This window comes from Trachymyrmex septentrionalis, unplaced genomic scaffold, assembly GCF_001594115.1.
Source record: "Trachymyrmex septentrionalis isolate Tsep2-gDNA-1 unplaced genomic scaffold, Tsep1.0 scaffold123, whole genome shotgun sequence".
Lineage (NCBI taxonomy): Eukaryota > Metazoa > Arthropoda > Insecta > Hymenoptera > Formicidae > Trachymyrmex > Trachymyrmex septentrionalis.
In genome coordinates this window covers 342,433-362,154 of record NW_017304363.1, presented here as the reverse complement: position 1 = coordinate 362,154, position 19,722 = coordinate 342,433, and the positions used below count along the sequence as shown (strand labels likewise).

Below are 19,722 nucleotides of genomic sequence, written 5' to 3'. Positions count from 1 at the left end.
ATATATATATATTTATATAAAGTGTTAGTTAAGTATGTTGCCATTCTCAATACAGCGATTTTTTTATTTATTTCAAGTAAAAAAGTCCATATAAACTTGTGTCCTAAATGGCTTAGTTTCCGAAATACAGGTGATTGTTCGCAAATGTTTGACGAAACGATAAATTGCGTTGGAGCTATCTTCCTGCATAAATATGCCTTGCTTCACGTGAGTTACCATTCGCACAAACCAAGTGACAAAGTCAAAGTCAAAGCCTCCTAGATCACCAGACTTAATCCTTTGGATTATTTCCTTTGGGGGCATCTGAAATCATTGGTTTATATCACCCCAATTGAGAATGGGAATGATTTGAGGAATCGAATAATTGCTTCATGCGAGGCAATACGTAACATACCTGATATCTTTGAGCATGTACGTCAATCTTTGAGAAGAAGGCTCGATGGATGTATCATGGCACAAGGTGGACATTTTCAACAATTCGTCTAATTGTTTTATTTCATCAGAAGAACTGAAGCCTGTTTGTGTTTTTCTACTGTGTTTTGGACTAGTTTTTGACTAGTTCAAGCTGTATTTTTTCAAACAAATAGATTATTACTACACGTTTAAATTTTTTTATTTCGGAAACTAAGCCGTTTAGGACACATGTTTACATGAACTTTTTTTACTTGAAATAAACAAAAGAATCGTTCTGTTGAGTATGGCAATATACTTAACTAACACCTTGTGTATACATATATGTATATATTTATATATGTGTATATGTATGTGTGCGTGCGTGCGTGCGTGGGTGCGTGCGTGCGTGCGTGCGTGTGTGTGTGTGTATGTATGTATGTATGTATATATGTATGTATGTATGTGTAAACGACTATCATCGTATTATACACTCAACTCCATCAGTCGCCTAAGCGTTCTGCCAACTCGTATCGCTGTTTAACACGGTAATTTTATCACTCTCGAAACTTGGGCGTACTCTTGACCGACCGCTTTAAGCACTCTCGACACTTTCTCATGTACTTTTAAGCATCCTTTCACCACTTAGCATTAAATCTTTGTCCTTGACCCTTTCCTCAGTTGAGTAACTTTTGCTAAAAAAAGTAAAGAAAAAGCAATTCAGATGTATCCCGGCATGTTCCACATAAAAATCCGCTATTGACTTTTTATGTTCTATTTTTAAAATTTTATTTATAAAATATGCTTTTATCATGACTAAACTTGCTTGTTCGTAAGATAACTGATGCAATCTTCTAATTTAACTTTAATGTTGAAAAGCATAAAATCCTTACATTTATTCAAAATAAGATAGCTCCATTTCTCTATTTTCAAGCCACGGTGTGTTATTATTTTACAATTCCTTCACAATTTTAATATATACTTGTATAAAACTGTAGTTTACGATACACATAAATTATTCTTTTCGTAATGTTTGTAATAATTGTATCTTTCGTAAGTATGCAAAGCTTCATATGTGAGATTTAGCATACACGAGTTTTTATAGCAAAAAAGCAACGGAAAGAAGACGGATGCGTCATGCGGGTATTAATTCAGCGTGTCATTAAAACTGAGTTCCAGCGTATGTTTGCCAAAGGTTGGTTTTATGACGTTGTCAAAATGAAATTCCATTCGGCATGTGTAATTCAAAACGGATTTTTGAGCAGAACATAAATGGTCGTTGCTACGTATATTTTGTCAACATTTTACGAAGCGTATTTTAGGAAAAGAAATGGTAATGCTTTCCGTTTAATTAATATCGCAAAGGAGAAATGTTAAATTTTCGCGGGAATTATGTAGGAGATTATGCAAGAATTCTTGAGACTTTCCAAAAGTCAACTTTTAAAAATTTTAAAGAAGATCATATTATCGCGTTGTACAAGACTGTCAGAAGATTATGGCGAGAAAGCAGAAATGTGTCAAAAGATAATACGAGTATATCTACTTTTTTCATGGATATAAAAGTAATTCATGTAAGGCAATTTCCTAAAATGTTACTATTACCAAATTTAAGAACGCATCGTGGATTCGAGTCAAATCGAATACCGAAATCGATAAAAAAATTGCGGCTGGTAAATAAAATGAAAGCAGACTAACCGGAAAAATATAATGCAAACGTAAATACACGATAAATCTACCGGGAAACATTTCCCACGATATTTGTTTCACCGTTCGTGATTCCCTTCTCTCGTCGTGTTCCATTTGTATTTTTATCACATCTATTTTCACCTCGTCTGTTTCGCATGCCCGTCGATGCGTATTCGCCCACTTCCATCGTACAACGTACGTGCATATAGTTAGCCATTTATGTATCTCAAATTCTAGCAAATCCTCGCGAATCTGCCGCTGAACGCAAATGGCACGTGTGGACAGTTTCACATGAGATCGTACGTTTTGAGATTATAAGTTTAATTGGTATTTGCGTATGTGCGTATTTGCGTGTCTGCTACAGAACTCATTTGCGATGAATAATGCGGCGAATTTGTTTAATCCTGACACTTTTAGAGAGATGTTCATTTCTAATGTATCTTATATAGTGAATATTATATGAATTATTCTCTGGGATTATTGTGTTTTATTTCCATCAAGTATATGTGAGTAAGATTATGATTGATAAAAGTATTGTTAAATTTTATCTACTGAAATATTTATTCTTTACTAGGAGGGCGATATATAGATGCGATATATGGGACAACATAACAGTTATTTTTTTCATTTATTACATTGATTCTATTACATGATAATTTCTAGAAGTGTCGCAATTTTTTTCATCCTGTTACAACAACTTATAAGAACGTTAATTCACGTTTGGCATAATTAGTTTTACTTTTCATGCATTCTGATATACAATTGTGATTTTGCAAGACTGAAATAGCTTTATCGTGGATAAATAGTATTGCCGAGCCATGAGAAATTCCACGCGCTTAATATCGTTCGTATCACTATTACATTTACTTCGACCTTGTGTATCGTGGTCGAGTATGGTTGCGTCGTCCACATTGCGTTTTCCATTGTGAGTGTACAGGCGTACCTGCACTCATTTGTGTACCTGAAATTCCAACAAATCCTCGTGAATCTGGTTCGGCGCGCAAAAGGCACGCAACGACATATTCGCTCGATCGCGGAAGTCCATCGCGTCGGGTCGCGTCGCGTCGCCTCTCCTCGCCTCGCCTCGCCTCGCCTCGCCTTTCCTCTCCTCTCCTCTCCTCTCCTCTCCTCTCCTCTCCTCTCCTCTCCTCTCCTCTCCGCTCCTTTCCTCACTTCGCCTCACCACGCATCGCCTAGCGTCCCATCCCATCTCATCCCATCCCATCCCATCCCATTTCATCCCATCCCGTCCCATCCCGTCCCGTCCCGTCCCGTTCCGTCCCGTTCCGTTCCGTTCCGTTCCGTTCCGTTCCGTTCCGTTCTGTCCCGTCCCGTTGATTCGCGCATGGACAATTTCATTACTCGTATTGGAGGTTGCTGATGGTACACGCGGTGGTAGTGGAGGGTGCAGTGGCGTGTGCAGGCGAAACTACACTATTAAATGGTGTCCTGACGGGCGCCAGTTAGGTGCACCATGGTATAGCCCATTCTCGTCGTGTCACTCCGAATCTATTTGCATAGTAATGGCGCCGCGCGTCGCTTCCCTTCCAACCCCTTTACGTATAAATACCGCTGTGGACTGTCATAGGAAGTACCGTCCGTCTGAAACGAAGCCTTCCTCTCATTCCTTCCCGTAGAAGATTTCTGAAAGCGCTTGCTTCTCCTCGCTGGAAAACACTCCACGAGAATACTCGTTGCATAAATTTGAGGGATCAGTGTTAATCTAGTTTTTAGGTTTAAGTCCTACCGTATATGTATATATATATATATATATATATATATATATATATATATATATATGTATTTTGCACATGTCGAATTTCTGAATTTTTCTTAATTATTTTCAATTTGGGTAATACTTTTTATTAATTTATATTAAATACGTACAAATAACTTTATTCGGTTCTGTTACTTGCACTTTGTATCGTGTGTTCTGCATTTCTTATCATTTTATGCTCTCTGACATTTTCCAAATTGATAACGCAATTTATGCGTATCAATTAGTAATACTATTCGTAATATGACGATAATTTACGGAAGATGCCTGAATCTCAAACGAGCGTATTAATAACGTCAGGAGTTGATAATATGTGGATGTTCTGGGAAATGCTGCCGACAGAGTGAATATACAATATGTATGTGCGAGTGTGGATAAGTAGACGGCACACGACCGTTGCTAATTGCTTTGCGGTTGATAGAATTTCTCGACATCGACTGCTTATTGGTAACAATCGCTGTCGATACTGCTCGAAATGTGTATCTCTCGTAACACATCCTCACATCGTTTGTTAAGAGACTAATATTCTTGGAAATATGATATCTTTGGTTGTATCTAGCAATAGTTTGTGATTACAAATATCTACAAGGAATTCTATTTTAGCAAATACGAGAATAGCTGCAGCGATGAATGGCTGCTTAATGATAAATCGGAACATTATTGCATCATTATATGTTAATGCATAAGATGTATACGTTCTTCTGAAAAAAAAAACTCAAGATTTAAATCGAACATCATTTTTGCGAAAATAAATAACGCGAATTCGAAATGACTGTGAATGGAAATTAACTATCTCGAGAGATTGTCTTGGAAGATGCGTTCCAGTTATAGTTCTGGGCACTTGAGAGTTTAGGGTTGAGTCAAGCGAAGGAAGTTGTACAAACCTGACGCGACGCGACGCGCGAAGCAGAATGTTTGCGATAATTAGAATCTTATTGAAAACGGCACCGGTTTTCCTCGAGCAACAAACAGAACGTCAGACTCTGTGCTCACTGGAGCGACTAGGCGCGATTCCCAATTATTCATCGTAATCCTAATTATCTCTCACTTTTGATTTGTCGCGAAAATCCGCGATCCGTCTTGGCTCTCCATGAGAACACATCTCGAGACCAAGTTCGCAATAATTAGGAAGCTCGAATGGAGTGAAAATGTCGAAACGGGAAAACGTAGACGGCGACTGAGATGGAGGATGCAGGAATGCTCGCTTTTTGTTATATCACGATAATAAACTATGACCGATAGCTGCTCCCTCTTCCTATAGTGTTTCTAGGAAACCGGTTCTTTTATTCCTGTCGCACGGACCGATGAACGGAGAGAAGAAGAAAGCGGGAAAAATACACAGAAAACAACCGTAATGGAGGTTAATTACAGAGAGGTGATTGCGAAGGTTGGGAAGATCAACGAAAATGGAAAAAGCATCGAAAATCCTATATTTTGTCTCTCTTTCTCTCTTCCCTGCGCCATCTTTCATTTTCTGTCTTCTTCTGCGTCTTCTTTGATTATCAAGTTACTGTCACACCCAAAGAAATCTAAGTTTTCTTCAATTTTAAGAATTCGGTCGTCACGTATTCTCTAATTCCTCTACCACCACTGTGTCGTACTTTTTCCATATCTACGATTCGAATATATCTAAATATCATGAATAATCCTGAATTTTCCAAAATTTTATAGTTATTATCACGAGATTTGCAGTAAAAAATATCGTGATTTATTCACATTTTTTATGCAAATAAAAGTCTTCTTTATAATGTAACGAAAAGTGAAAATAAAATTTTGAAGAGATGGCGCAACAATATATAATATAATAAATTTAGTAAAAATTGCTCTTTAAATAATTATTAAATAAACATTATGTGTGTTGATTAATGACGATAATTGTGGGTATAACTTTAATTTATAATACAATATATACATATAATTTTGTGCGCTGCAGCTAGCAGAAATCGTTAGCGTAAATCCGTATTTATAATTTATAAGTTATATAATATAATTAATTATAATATAATCGATGCCCGAACATTGAGGAGTCTAACGATGTATAAGAGCTGAAAGCTTTTCGTATTTGTAGACGGAATTTTACTCGCGATCATCGCCAAGAAATTACAGCTCCCCTCGCATATCATAGACGGAATCAGAGCTTGCTCGCGGTAGCAAGTTTCGCGAAATGTGGAATTACATCGTCTACTTGTCTGTACTCGGCACTTCGCCGCCGTACAACTAGCATATTTCTCGAGGCGAGAGCCAAGGAAGTACAAATTTCTTACTCCTTGACAGGACTCGAACTTTAAAGGACTTCATTTACTCGATTCGGAAACTTGCCTTTCGTGACTCTTCTCGAAGGGTTACTCTCGACTCTCTATGATCTACTTGCTTGTTCCGGCGATAATTTCCAAGATTACCGACAAATCCAAGCTCGACTTTGGAAATTGTATGCAGTTTTTCTTCGAATCGATTTTTTTTTATTAAACTTTTATTATATTACAGAGAAGTAATTAAATTGCGAAGTTTTAAGATATCGTATACAGAGATTCGAAAATTCAATCTAAGCCGAAGGGAAGCTGATTAAAGTTGCATATATATTGTATTCTTTTTCACTTTTCCAATAATTTATTAGACAAGAATAAGATATTGTTAAAGAAACGAACCGTGACAGATTGCTGCTTTGTAGAATGTGCGAAATCAAACTTAATCGGATTAGAAAATAACGAATCAGGTTGTCTTCGTTTTACCTCTTTGCTCTCTGTCTTTCGTGTTTCTCGCGTCGTTCAATTCCAGACCCTTAACAAGATGTAGCGAGAGCGCACAGCGCGATTTCACATCCTGAAATCGATCAGGCGTGATTCCTCATAATTGGTAACATTCGGCCCGTTGTCGCGACGCTCTCTCACAACCGACACGACGCTTCATCCCGCTTTTCCTCTCCTCTTTGCAACGACTCGAACCGCCCCGAGCCACGAAGCGTACGAGGATGCCTATCGGGTGGCGTTACCATGGGATCGGAGTGTATCGCCGAGACCTCGTTACTTTCCCGATTTCTTACGTAATCGAGACGCCTCGCTGATTCGTCATTTCGCGGGGAGAGGCTGGTCTTCTTCGATACTTGTTAACGAGTGCTGCTTCCTTTGGCTCGTGTAACGAAGAAAAACGAGAAACGAAAATAAAGGACGCGAAAGAAATGCGCGCGAACGGTTGTGAGATTCCAAGCGAGAAAATTCGCTGTATCTCATTTAGCCGATTTAATGTTTACGGTCGAATATATATATATATATATATATAAGTAAATATATATATGTATATATATGTGTGTGTGTGCATATATTATATACACAGTAGTGTCCGCCAACGTTAATACTTCTACGTTACGTACGGGGAAAAAAAATGTTATGTTTCTTTCAAACATGCTGCTTTGTTTTAACAATTTGTTTTGGTAATATTATTATAATCGTAAGGAGAAGTGCACTGAATTTTTTCTTCATATTTGAATATATTACAAAATAAAAAATTATCATCGCGCAGCTTTCGATTTTATTTGAGCTGTGAGATATAAGGGGCCTGTAAATCATGTTCTCTAGAAAATTTATTTGTAATCCGAACACATATGGATTTCGACGGTTCAAATATCGTCATAGTGGGAAGAGAATTTTTCCATTCGTTTCCGCTTTTTTTCCTTCTTCTGCACCTCGGCATTTGAATTTCCATGGACGAGGGCGAGTTCGTGGAACCGAGGTGGAAACGGATGATCTCTACAAGTTAATTTGTAACTTGAGTATTCCGTCCAGGAGATCGGGGTGGTTTCTAGAGGTGGTGGCTAAGGGAAACAGCGCGGCGGGGCGGTAGCGGGGGCAGCGGCGGAGGCGAGCTCAGGCAGGGTACACGGTACCTTGGGGTTGTTTGTTGCGCTAATGCCTAATTAGTGGAGTGGTATCGCGTCGCGACGAAAGCTGTAGCCGTCGCCATCGTCGCCGTCGCCATTGCCATCGCCGACTCTCTGTCCCTCTACTCATCTATCGTGAAAATATCTCGCACAGTGTTAACTAGTGAAGAAAATCGCGCTTCATTTTTGCGCGTGTCTGCTCATGTATTTTAACATTCACACTGTCATTACATTACATAGTTTTATTCCATATATGCGTGTACTTTATTTTACTGTCAATTATTATTATATAATTTGCATCGATTATGTGACAATCGATAAGAAAGATATCTATATTATTGATATATTTTTCGTTGTTTTTCAAATTAAGATTTATGACATGTTATGCAATCTTTATAGCGACTTAAAAAGCAATTATATATTAATTATAGCGTAGCGAGCTTTGTAGTATCTGTTTTAAGTAAAAGACGATCTTTTTTTTTTTTTTTTGGAGGAACAGCATATCGATTTTGTGCGCGATAGGAGTCCTTGGAGAAAGAACTTCCAAGGATACGAAGTAATGCACCATCCGTGTCACTCTATCGGCCACCCGTCGATCGACCCTTTTCATTACAATCTGGATACAAGCTTGCGATCGACGCTTATATCTGCGAATATAATAATATATCGCCACCATGTCTAAGGCCGTAATCACACTATAGGTTGTCGGTAACAACACACAACGCTGATTGCTGGTTGTCGGTTCTATTTTAGCCAATCATATTGCAGCGAGTGCAGATTAGCTGCAACGTGATTGGTGAAAATAAAACAGACAACCAGCAACCGTAACCGGCAATCTGTATTGTGATTACGGCCTAAGGGACTGTTAGGTATTCTTTTAACATTGCTGAAACTTGATCGATATCATTTCATTGTAAAAGCACTGACGACATGAAGATGGTATATGATAGAATACAGAATATAAATTTTTGTATTTTTATTTTCCTCTTGTGTGGTGTTTCTATTTTGGGAAATATTTTGAATGAATTTCTTAACTGAAACTGACCTGAACATAAAAATATTCTTGATAGTTGTAAAAGACGCGCGAGCTCGTTGGACACATGAAACCATTCGTGGCTTACACGAGCTGCTGCCTGCCAATAGCTAGCGATCTCTTAAACTCTAATTCAGCTATAGTAGCCGACCGCCGCAAAGTGGCCACTACGGTACCTAAAAGACTCATTTTATCGTTCCGCCGCCACTGTAGAAGGAAAATAAGCAATTCCCTCTTTATTCGGTCGCGACGTAGTCGATGCGAGCGAAACGCGAGGAGAGGTCAATTCACTGACAAGCTTCGACATTAATACTCATTTCCCCGCGGATGTAAAACGACTGTTGTACATTTTTCATCAGTAATTCGAATGATCTTTCCGATTTAAAGCTGTGCAAAATTATGCAAAACAGCTCGGTATTGTACAACAATATTATACACTCGATATAATTATAATTAGCGACAAAACCGTACATTCTTGTTAATTGAAAAGTAGAACCGTTTAAAAAGATTAAATACATCGAGTTTGGTGCGTTCTTTAAACATGCTGAGTTTACAATTGTCTTTGTATTATTTGATCTACGCTAATTTATTCTGCATTTTTTATTACACGATAAGTACATGAAGAGATCGATTCGGTGCGACAAATTCTATAATCTCTCATCTATCAGCTAACTGTATATTTTATACATTAACTGAAAGGAAATGAAACTCATAAAGGGAACTGTATTCGTTATTCCCCTCAGGCGGGCTAGTCAGGTAAAGGTATTCTAACTCCGTAATTAATAGTTTAATCGTAGAGAATTTCTCAAAAGGAGAACTGACAAAGCGAGCACGGTACAAATGTAGATTTCGCCAAGTGCTCACGTGGCAGATAGAGCTCGCAGGTTACGAGTTGTTACAAGCCACGTGTCCACGTGGCGCCGAGAAACACGAAAATCGGTATCGTTGCAGTACGGACGTATTTCCGTCAAGTTTCTCGCCAGTATAAGATGAAATATTAACGATATTCAGCTCAGTTATCAGGATCGGCACGACCTTCCGATGACCTTTCGAAATTTGCTTTACCGACCTCACGAGTTTATATCCATGTAATCAACGCACTCCGCGGGGACGCAAACGGTCCGTCAACGATCGCGAATAATCTCGAGAAAGTTTTGGATGTAACTGCTCGTCTCCGATGGCCATACGTCGAGACATTACGCGGGATTTCTAACACCTAATTCGATAATGCAGGTATCTTATTAGAAAAGATGCATTTACGCGAAACATGCAAGTGAGTACGTCAATATTATGAAAAGTGAAAGGAAAAGTGAAAATTGTCTAATATTGAAGCTTACCCCGTTTCGCGCCAACAATTATCCCGCCTGATTCCTATTGCCCTATCTTACTCAATTTCTTTTTGATTATTAAGGATTCTTTGTGAATCAACTTACGTTAAGAAATCGAATTTTCTACTAGTATTTGTATTGGTCGTAGAGTATAATAGATTCGCGCTCTCTTTTAATAATTGCTGATTGAATTCCTAGCCGAGAATGCTTCCTACGCGAGAATTGCGAAAATACATACTCCGGTCGACGAAATCCGCTGAGCGTGATAAAATGATCCCCTTCCGAGTGCGCCGGCCGAGTAAGGCGTCGTTGAGGATCATTAATCATGCGATTCCACCTGCGGACGAAAAAGAAGAGCGAGAATGGCATTGAGAGGAGGATCTCCAAAGCCCACGCGCGCGTTATTGTACGCCTGGCAGGTTTATCCGTCCTTTAATGCAGCCCATCGCGTCCGCCGCGTTATGCTCTGCTTATATATATATATATACACACACACGCACACACACGCACACACACGCACACTTCTCTTCGTGCCGCAATAATATAGAATAGGACTCGAAAATCGTTGCTTATTCCGCAAAGTGCGGGATTACCGTACGTTGTACGATGCCGCGTGGATGCGCGAGGGAGAATACCGCGACAATGCTAACCAAACAATGTATACCTGCGTTCTCTGTGTCGTTAAGACACCTCCCTTTCGCGTTAGAATTTTGATGGGTTCTCGGCCGTCCGAGAGTCGAGTGGAAATGTCTCCCATGATTTTTGATCCAAATAATCCGGGATGCACAACATCATTTTTTTATTCTGAACAGTAGCTATGTAGTACGCACGAACTCGTCGAGAATAAAACCCATTCTACAATTGCGTAAGCGTAATTGTAAGTAGTTGTAGTTGTAAGAATTAACCAATCACAGTCAAATATGAGAAAAATATTCGACTATGATTAATCAATTCTTACAGCTACAACCACTTACAAAGTATGCTTACACAATTGTAGAATGGACTTAATGTGAAATAAAATAATCCTTACGTAACTAAATATTCGTATTTGCAAACTCAACTTGTCCAACGCGTTACTTGGACCGTTATTTCCTTTTGATCGATTTGACGCGAGAGGACCAAAGATGGAATCTTGTAAATACATTATCCAGATTTGTTATCGACAATCTGCGGTTCTTGGGGATATTCGTCACATGGTTGTGTCCCACGACGTTTCCTTTTCATCCCCCTCCCTTCTCTGTCTTCCTTATCCTTCAACGTTCCTTATCCTTCTTCTTCCTCCTCTTCTGTATTATAGTCGTAAACTCTCTTACCTATTTACGTACGGCCTCTTTGGCGTTCGTCCGTACGATCCCGTGTGTTTACATCGATATTATTTCATTTTCCGCTAGTCCTGCTGTCCCGGGATACAACGGGACCGATGCGACGTGGCGATCTCCCATCGGACCACAATGGGGGCGTAACCTTATTTACCGGTGTACGGCCACCCCCGCTGTCTTGACCAAGATAAAGGCTGTGTTCATTTACTGGTGTTTTCCCCGTGTACACTCGAGGATCGATAAACTGTAAATTCGTTTACAAGACTGGCAGTATCACTTTGTGATTTTCTTAAATAGAAACGAATCCGTTTACTTGATTTTCAAAAGTTACTATTATATATGAAATCAAATTATCGTGTATTTTAATGAGATTGTTCAGTACAATTAATAAGAACTTTAGCACACTTTTAATGCATTTCCGTTGAAAGTAGATGCTGCCAAAAGAATTTCTTTTGCATTTTTACACCATCATTTTGCATTCCGCTACTTTTAGGAAGATTCTTCGAAGGATCTATCAATCCGATTGTACGACAGCGACGTTGTCATCGTCGTCGTCGTCGTCGTCGTCTCTTGGCGGTCAGACCAATATATTTTCTCAGCACTTGGGACTTTCCCGTGAACAGAATACCGCGTCGCCTTGAGAACGCTAGGACTCTATCAGCTTCTTCGGATATATCCTACCATCGACCATATCCACCCGATCACGCCGGGTTGATCGCACACGTACACATGTATTTAAACTCGCTTGCACTTACGTAAACCTATACATAATACAGGATTGTTCAGGAATTACTCTTTAATTTTTTCAGCTTTTTTTAATTTATCATAATTTTTCTTGGCAAAAATTGCTTGAAAGTGTTCTATAATTGTTAACATTTGTTATGAATGTTTTCTTATACTTGTATGATAGCATAATATCTAATGTATTTATTTACGGTCTAAAAAGGTACATAACTTCTGAGGCATTCTGTATACATGTGTGTGCGCGCGCGCGCGCGCGCGCGTGTGTGTGTGTGTGTGTGTGTGTGTGTGTGTGTGTGTGTGTGTACCTAGATACACATGCATACACTTATGTATGTATGTGTCTGAGACTGATACTGGGGCTGCGAGTTTCGTTTCATCCTACTTGTTGGATAGGGTCTTTGGAGTAGCCAGAGGAAAGGACTTCTCCCTTTCTCTTCTTTCCTTCCTTCCTTCTTTCTTTCCTGCCTTCCTTCTTTCCTTCCTTCCTTCCTTCCTTCCTTCCTTCCTTCCTTCCTTCCTTCCTTTCTTTCTTTCTTCCTTCCTTGTTTGCTTCTTTCTTTTATCGCCTTCTCATCTTCTCTCCTTTTCTTCGAAACACGTGGGGGATTGTTTGTACTCACCTCTCTTCCCATCGCTTCACCTTAGTCCTTCGGTTCTACGCCCCGCGGGAACCCGCCACCCCGTCGTCCGAAGCTCAGATTGCTTTTATACCATGGATTGATTGACAATATACTTACGTTAGCCGAGTGGACCCTACAGTTATGGAGACTGCTACACCCTCTCCGTCTTCCTGTTTCTACCCTGTGCCACCGCCGTTAAAACGCGACCCTCTTCTGTTCGCTAGAACATCGCCGCGGGATCTTTTTACTCTTTTTTTTTTCCTTTTGTTTCACTCTTCCTCATTCATTCACTGTGTGAAAGTAAGCGATTTTCGAAAGATACTATTTTTCGAAAGAAAACAAACAATTTCTTAGACAAGCATACAGTTTTACTGTTACATCCGGATGCGCCATGTATGTTAATCACATATAATTTGTTATTTTTTATTAAAACAATCTGTGTGTTAAAGATAATATTAATCTGATAACTTCGTACAGGGCGAAAATAGTTTAGAATGTGGCTTAAAAAAATTTTTTTATGTTACTATGAATGGAGTTTTTATTAGAATTTAGATAAGAATAATTTAATATGTCTCTTATTTGTTTATCAGTATTACTATAATTATGATTGGAGTACTTTATCTTAATCTTTATCTTACTGTATAATTAGTGTTGTACGACTTATTAATTCTTTTTTCAATAAGAATGCTATTTCTTGGAACGTAATATATTTATTGGATTTATTTTTTATGATTCTTTTGATACTGCCTTTTGTATCCTTCGTATTGTAAATCTGTCATCTGTATGCCGAAACTGATTGTTACGAATTGCATCAGACCAAAGGCGAGGCTAAGACAAAGTATGCCCTGGTGAATATTCTTTTGTACGATCTGCGCGACATAAAAGATTATATCTCATAAATTCATTCCAACCGATGACATGAATTTTCGGGGATAACTGTTTCTTTCTCCACGTCAACATCTGTTGTATTAGGTCTTTTTTTGGCTAAGAAATACGAGTAGATGCAAAATATTTTTTGGATGTATTGAACATTTGAAAATATAATTTATTATCAAGATGTTCGCCTTTCGTAAATGTATACATTTTTACATGTGCGCGGTAGATCTCTTAAAAATATTTGGCAGTGAGAATTCTAATTTTTAGCGAAATATAGTGCGGAAAGCGTTAATACATAATTACAGTAAATACAATTAATCGATAAAGCGATTTTTGTGATCCTTAAGTCTGTTTTATAATTGCGTAAGCATAGTTAAGAATTGATCAATTACAGTCGAATATTCTTCTCGTATTTGACTGTGATTGGTGAATTTTTATAACTACAATCACTTACAACTACGGTTACGCAATTGTAGAATAAGTTTTAACTTGATTAATCATATTGTAAATAAAAAGATAGTTATTATCGCGTTCTGAATAGTAATATTTCTGACATTAATAAAACCATGATTTGTGCGTATGTGTGTACTCGTATATGTGTGGGCATTACGTAGTACGAAAAGTTTGTCGGCTGGACTAGACGACTTGGGACTTGTTCGGAGTACGTTTGAAGTCCGAAAGTAACCCTGCCATTCTTCGGTAGGGTAGCACTATTCAATGAATTCAGAATGCGTTTGGAGAGTCTCCAGCTCCTTCTTTGCCCACCCCTTTTTCCAGTAAAGACGTATGAATCGTCGGATGGTTGCGGTTCCCTGAGCGTGGGACACTTTAGAGCTTATGTCTCCAGAATACGTAACGTGGGATTTCGGTGACGCATTCTTTCTCACCCTTCTGCCAACCTTCATTCGTTCTACCTTTTATTTCATCGCGATTCTTTTGGACATTTTGGATATTAAAATCATCTTTCTCTCTTATGCAAGCACGCCAGATTTATCAGATGATTTACGATTATATTTCGGATAAGTTTTTATGTACTGTGTGAAAATTATAAGTTTTTAATACATTAGATTGTTTTTGTTATTGAGAATAGATGAAAACTACCTGACAGAATATTTCACTGTATTAATGTAAAAATATAGGTATAATTTCTATCTATACATCGGATATAACAAATGAATATTTCACTTAGATGTTTTTAACAATAGTTTATGTTTAGAAAGCGATTTTGTTGATCGTTTCTGATTGTAACAAAACATAATTAGGTTTATTGCATATTTGTCCTGAATTGTATCGTCGCAAACGAAAATGGGATGCCCATTGGCCGCTTAAACTGCGCTTTACGACTGGCAGCGTCATAAAACGAATGCAAAACGTTTACAAACCAACGCCGCTCGTACATAAATTTACACATTATAAGATTTCGGATTCGCAAATACATTTTATACGTATTGTTTGAAAACCAATTATTTTATCGTGTCTGGAATAGAAATTGAAAATTTCTAAGTGTATTATGATTGATCTTTATGAATGTGTGCATTCTAGCTCTTTTTTTGGATTTTATGTGTTATAGCATGCTGCATATAATCGATGCCAATTTAATAACTAATTGCCTTCTTAATTATTGTTTTATACATTTTCTTTCACTATTGCTATTATTTGTTTATTTTTTCTTATTTTTCTTATAACGTCATTAGGAACTTTTGTATATGTTAGGAACTTATTATAAATTTAATTCAATATAATATATAACTTGTTATTACATGTTTGTATACATATTATTACTTTTATTATAATTTCTCTGACAAAATAATATACTTTTATCGCGAAAATATTTCATCAAGTATAAAATACATTATTCAATAGAGATATATAAAAATAATTTATGGTATAACGATATCCAATATATGAGTTGATTGAGACGCTAAAAGTCTGTCATATACTCTAGGAAATTAGTCGCCGTACTCGTCGAAGGAATATACCTACAAACCTGGTCTTCTTTTTCTATCACCACACCCCTGCTGATCGCTTTTCTTTCTTCGGTTAAGGGTGGTGTTGCCTCAACCCCGCCCTGATCCGTAAATATTGGCGACCCCGTAACAGCTCCTCGTAAAAATCACTTGATTACAACCCCTCCCTTCATCACCCAAACATCGTTCATCAGAGAAGAACTGCAATGAAAAATAAATGCTCATGCTTCTTTTTATAATTATCTAAAATATAGAAAAAATTATTTTATTCTTGTATAATTTTAATCATAATAAAAACTGGGAATTTTTTAGTTTAATTCTGTCATTTTTAATTTTTAAAATAATTTGAAACAAATGGTCATAATTGGATTTAATAATCAGGTGAATTTGACGAATAATATAAAATGATGATTACGAAGAAAATGTTTTTTTTTCTCTTCATAATTGAAAAATGACTCAGAGAATAGCGTAATAGAGAGGAAAATTAAGAGATTAATATTTTGGCGTTTCATTTATCATAGAAACAAGGTGAATTAATTTTCGACGTGATGAGAGAGCGGTTTTATCATTTTTATAAAAGTCGTAAAGAACTGAGATTGAGACAAGTTTGCGAGTTTAAACACATTTAATTATATTATTTAATCATTAATTATAAATCCTGTACAAAGTTCACACAAATATCAGCCTCTATTTTTTATCTATAAATTTTGTAAATAAATTGATTAAGAAAAACTGATTAAAAAAAACTCTTACGTATCAACTACTTAAAAAAAATTATGCTCTCCTCTGTTCACATACTAGTGAAAAAAGTATTTACGATATTCAATACTTTTTATTTTATTTTTTATGAGAATTGTGCGTGTCACTATAGTTTGATAACGTATATTGCGTTACCTACGATATTTTTTTCGGACGTAATAACAGCGCATAGCCGCTAGCCGCGCAACGCGTCACCCTCGATATTTCAATAGGCTGAAACTCGATACGATCTGATCGATAGTTCGTCCATATTGTTGCTACGGGGTGGGAACACTGGGAACGTGCCATGTATATCGTTACGTTATGTAACCTGTTAAGTGGCTTGATGTTGTTACGGATTTTAGAGATTATCGCGTACACATCGACGGATAAATCTCGCTGTATTCCATAATTTTATGTATTGCGGCCCTTTAATTTGCTATTTATTTATATCGTAGTGATGTGCATTAATTCACAACAACGATTATCATTTGTCTCAACAATATTATGAAAGTATTATGACTTATATTTTATTATCTATTAATTTCGTGACGGGCACTTTCCTCATTTCTAATATTTTTCGACGTACAATTATCTAAACCGTACCGTGTGATTTTGGTTTCAGGTTTTTCTACTTGTATCACTTCTCTTTCTACGCGTATCACTATCGATTTAACGGACAATACAGCAGTTTGGCACTGGTCACATCTTGGCTCTTTATACAGGTGAGTATATTTTGTTCATTTCATTACGCTCGAGAATGAGAAATGGATATAGCTGCATTGATTTTAAATCTTTATTTATCTTTGAAAGATACATCTTGATACGATCGCGTAAAGTATGATCAATGGAGAATGCAGTCAGGAATAAATTGTTTGATGAAAGTACGCGAATATAAGTACTTGGTAAGGCATAAGTATTTATGCGGTGTATTTTGGAATTAAAGTGGCGCGCCGTCGGATCGTGAAATAATCGTCTTCGCGATAAAAAAACTTCTACGGGAAATAGAAAAGTTTTTTTCAAGAAAAATTGCTCTTTTGCATTGAAACGGACATTGATCACGAATATTCCGTGACCTACTTGCGAGGATTTTAGCCGATATAGTTGGCCTAAGGAATAGCAAGGAAAAAAATCCTTCAACAATTGAGTTGTCTAAAAATTATATTATAGATATATATATACTCTTAGCAATCCTTTCGGGACATAGGCATTTTACATGTAACGTAGAATATTATTATTAATTAATGATATTTCATTTTTAGATCGATAAACGAGATTACTAATAAACTCTCTATTTGTCTCTGAATAATTTATTCACAACTAAGTATTGAGAAGTAAGAATAAATGAAAATCTATCAACATAAAAAAAAGTGAAATTTTATATTGCTATACTTTCCAGTATAAATCATATTAAATTGAAATATTAAAGAGAAAATGCCGTGGATATAGATTATATTTATTACCCGTGTGGTTTTATAAAATAAACGTACGTCTGCAACATTAATCTTTTTCATTGTTTCTATATAGTGTTAATTAATATTAAAAGTACATAAAATTTGCTGTTTATTTAAAAATCGTTATATTTAATTCCTCAAGACTGAATACGATTATATCGCAGCGTTTATTGTAAAATTACGTAATATACAGCAATCGTGTGTGTGTGTGTGTGTGTGTGTGTGTGTGGAATTTTTTGGTTATCGATTATTGTAATTATACAATTATACGGGTGCCGAACCCGTATAAAGAATAGAATGTGAGAGTCAGGTTTGCGACGCGGAGTTTGCACTTCCGCCTCTAAGAATCGCGTCGAAATAGATGAGGGAAAATGGGAGCGTAATATTTTGCATGCGATCTTGTCGGCTACCGTTGGGAGTCCTGCGATTGACAGCAACCGTAGCAGGACGAAGAACGAGCCGTGCCATGGCCGTGGTCGCTTGGCTGGATAGCCCAAAGCCGCTATCGCTCAAACTTAAGTTACGTAAACGCAACCGGGACAATGCTCTTGACAGCTCGATCGATAGAAATAATTTAATGCGGCTTCTTGGTTCCCATATACAAATACGCATAAGGATACTTTAACACGGGAATCTTGCTCTCTCATCGAAAAAGGGCGTGTCCCGTTTCTTCCAATAAGAGAACGTGATCCGTTTTAAGTAATCGTCAGTGAGGTATCGTCACTTTCCATTCGCTGAAATTCCATTAGGAAATATATACGCTCTTGTTCTTAAATTTTTGCTGATTTGCAATTTTTTGGGATTATTTTATTAATCGTGCTACTATTATTTTCTACGCGCGAGCATAAAATGAATTATTATTACTTTCGTTCGTTATCAGTACATTGTGTCACATTCGAGATAAAATTTCTATACTGCAGATCTTTCGCCTTTTGTATTTTATGTACGTGTAATTTGACATAGTTATTGGTTATAATAGTACGTTTCTCTCTACATTTAAGTGAAGTATCTATCGAGTTACAACAAACGATCGATCGTAATAGAACATTTGCTATAAGCCGCTGGAATTTTAGAAACAAATTTGCCTGCTATGCCAATAATACGGTGGGTAATCTGATTGGAGAGCGTACTTTGATAACGCAATAACTTATAATTAGATGATCGCGATGGCTGTATTAACAGGTATTATTATAACGGCATTACGATAGATAGCCGCTACGTTAATAACTACATTCGATATGTACTGTGTACATTTCATGCGTAAAAACTGAATACCATTAAAGTTTAATGGAGTGGTTAATTCACTCGATAAAAGGTGTAAATGCATCACGATGCTGCATCATTACGCGCTGGGGGAAAAGATTACATTATTATGTCGTATTCGCTATTCAATTGTTGAACACATTTATTACACGATCATTTTTAGAATTATAATCTATTTTAACGAAGATTTATCGCGAGGCGCAATAATTTCGCAGATGAAATTAGTATACATTCTAAATGTGTGAAGTGTATTGCATGAAAAATTGCAATTCTTATATTACTGCTATAAAATAAATTAATAGTTATTTCCAAATATAATCCATATAAAATATATTTCGAATATCTCTTAAAATTTCAGATTAGTGTTTAATGTTGTTCTTACGACAAGCGTTGCTTATTATCACATATTATACGACTATTATATAATAACATAGTATAATAATTTCATTCAGTTTTCTTCGCTTTATATAAATAGATAAAAGGTTATCGAATGTATGTACTATTACGTGACGTGATAGTGCAATTTCTTTTATAAACGCATAGATAAAATATAATAATATATCGGCATATTTGAGAACGTAATCGAATATTCTTTACAAGTAGAGTGCGACTTAAACCATTACGTCGATGATGACAGTCTTTACTCGACAGGC

At 36.9% G+C, this 19,722-nt stretch overlaps 1 protein-coding gene across 3 annotated transcripts in view; it reads left to right on the top strand.

Annotated features, from left to right (window-relative positions):
- The window catches only part of LOC108755489 (membralin), an 85,662-nt gene that overhangs the window by 36,588 nt on the left and 29,352 nt on the right, over window positions 1-19,722 (top strand). For all 3 annotated transcript variants that reach the window (XM_018498530.1, XM_018498535.1, XM_018498523.1), the window contains exon 10: window positions 16,978-17,077. In XM_018498530.1, the coding sequence (XP_018354032.1) occupies window positions 16,978-17,077 (100 nt within the window). The remainder of the gene's footprint in view (window positions 1-16,977; window positions 17,078-19,722) is intronic.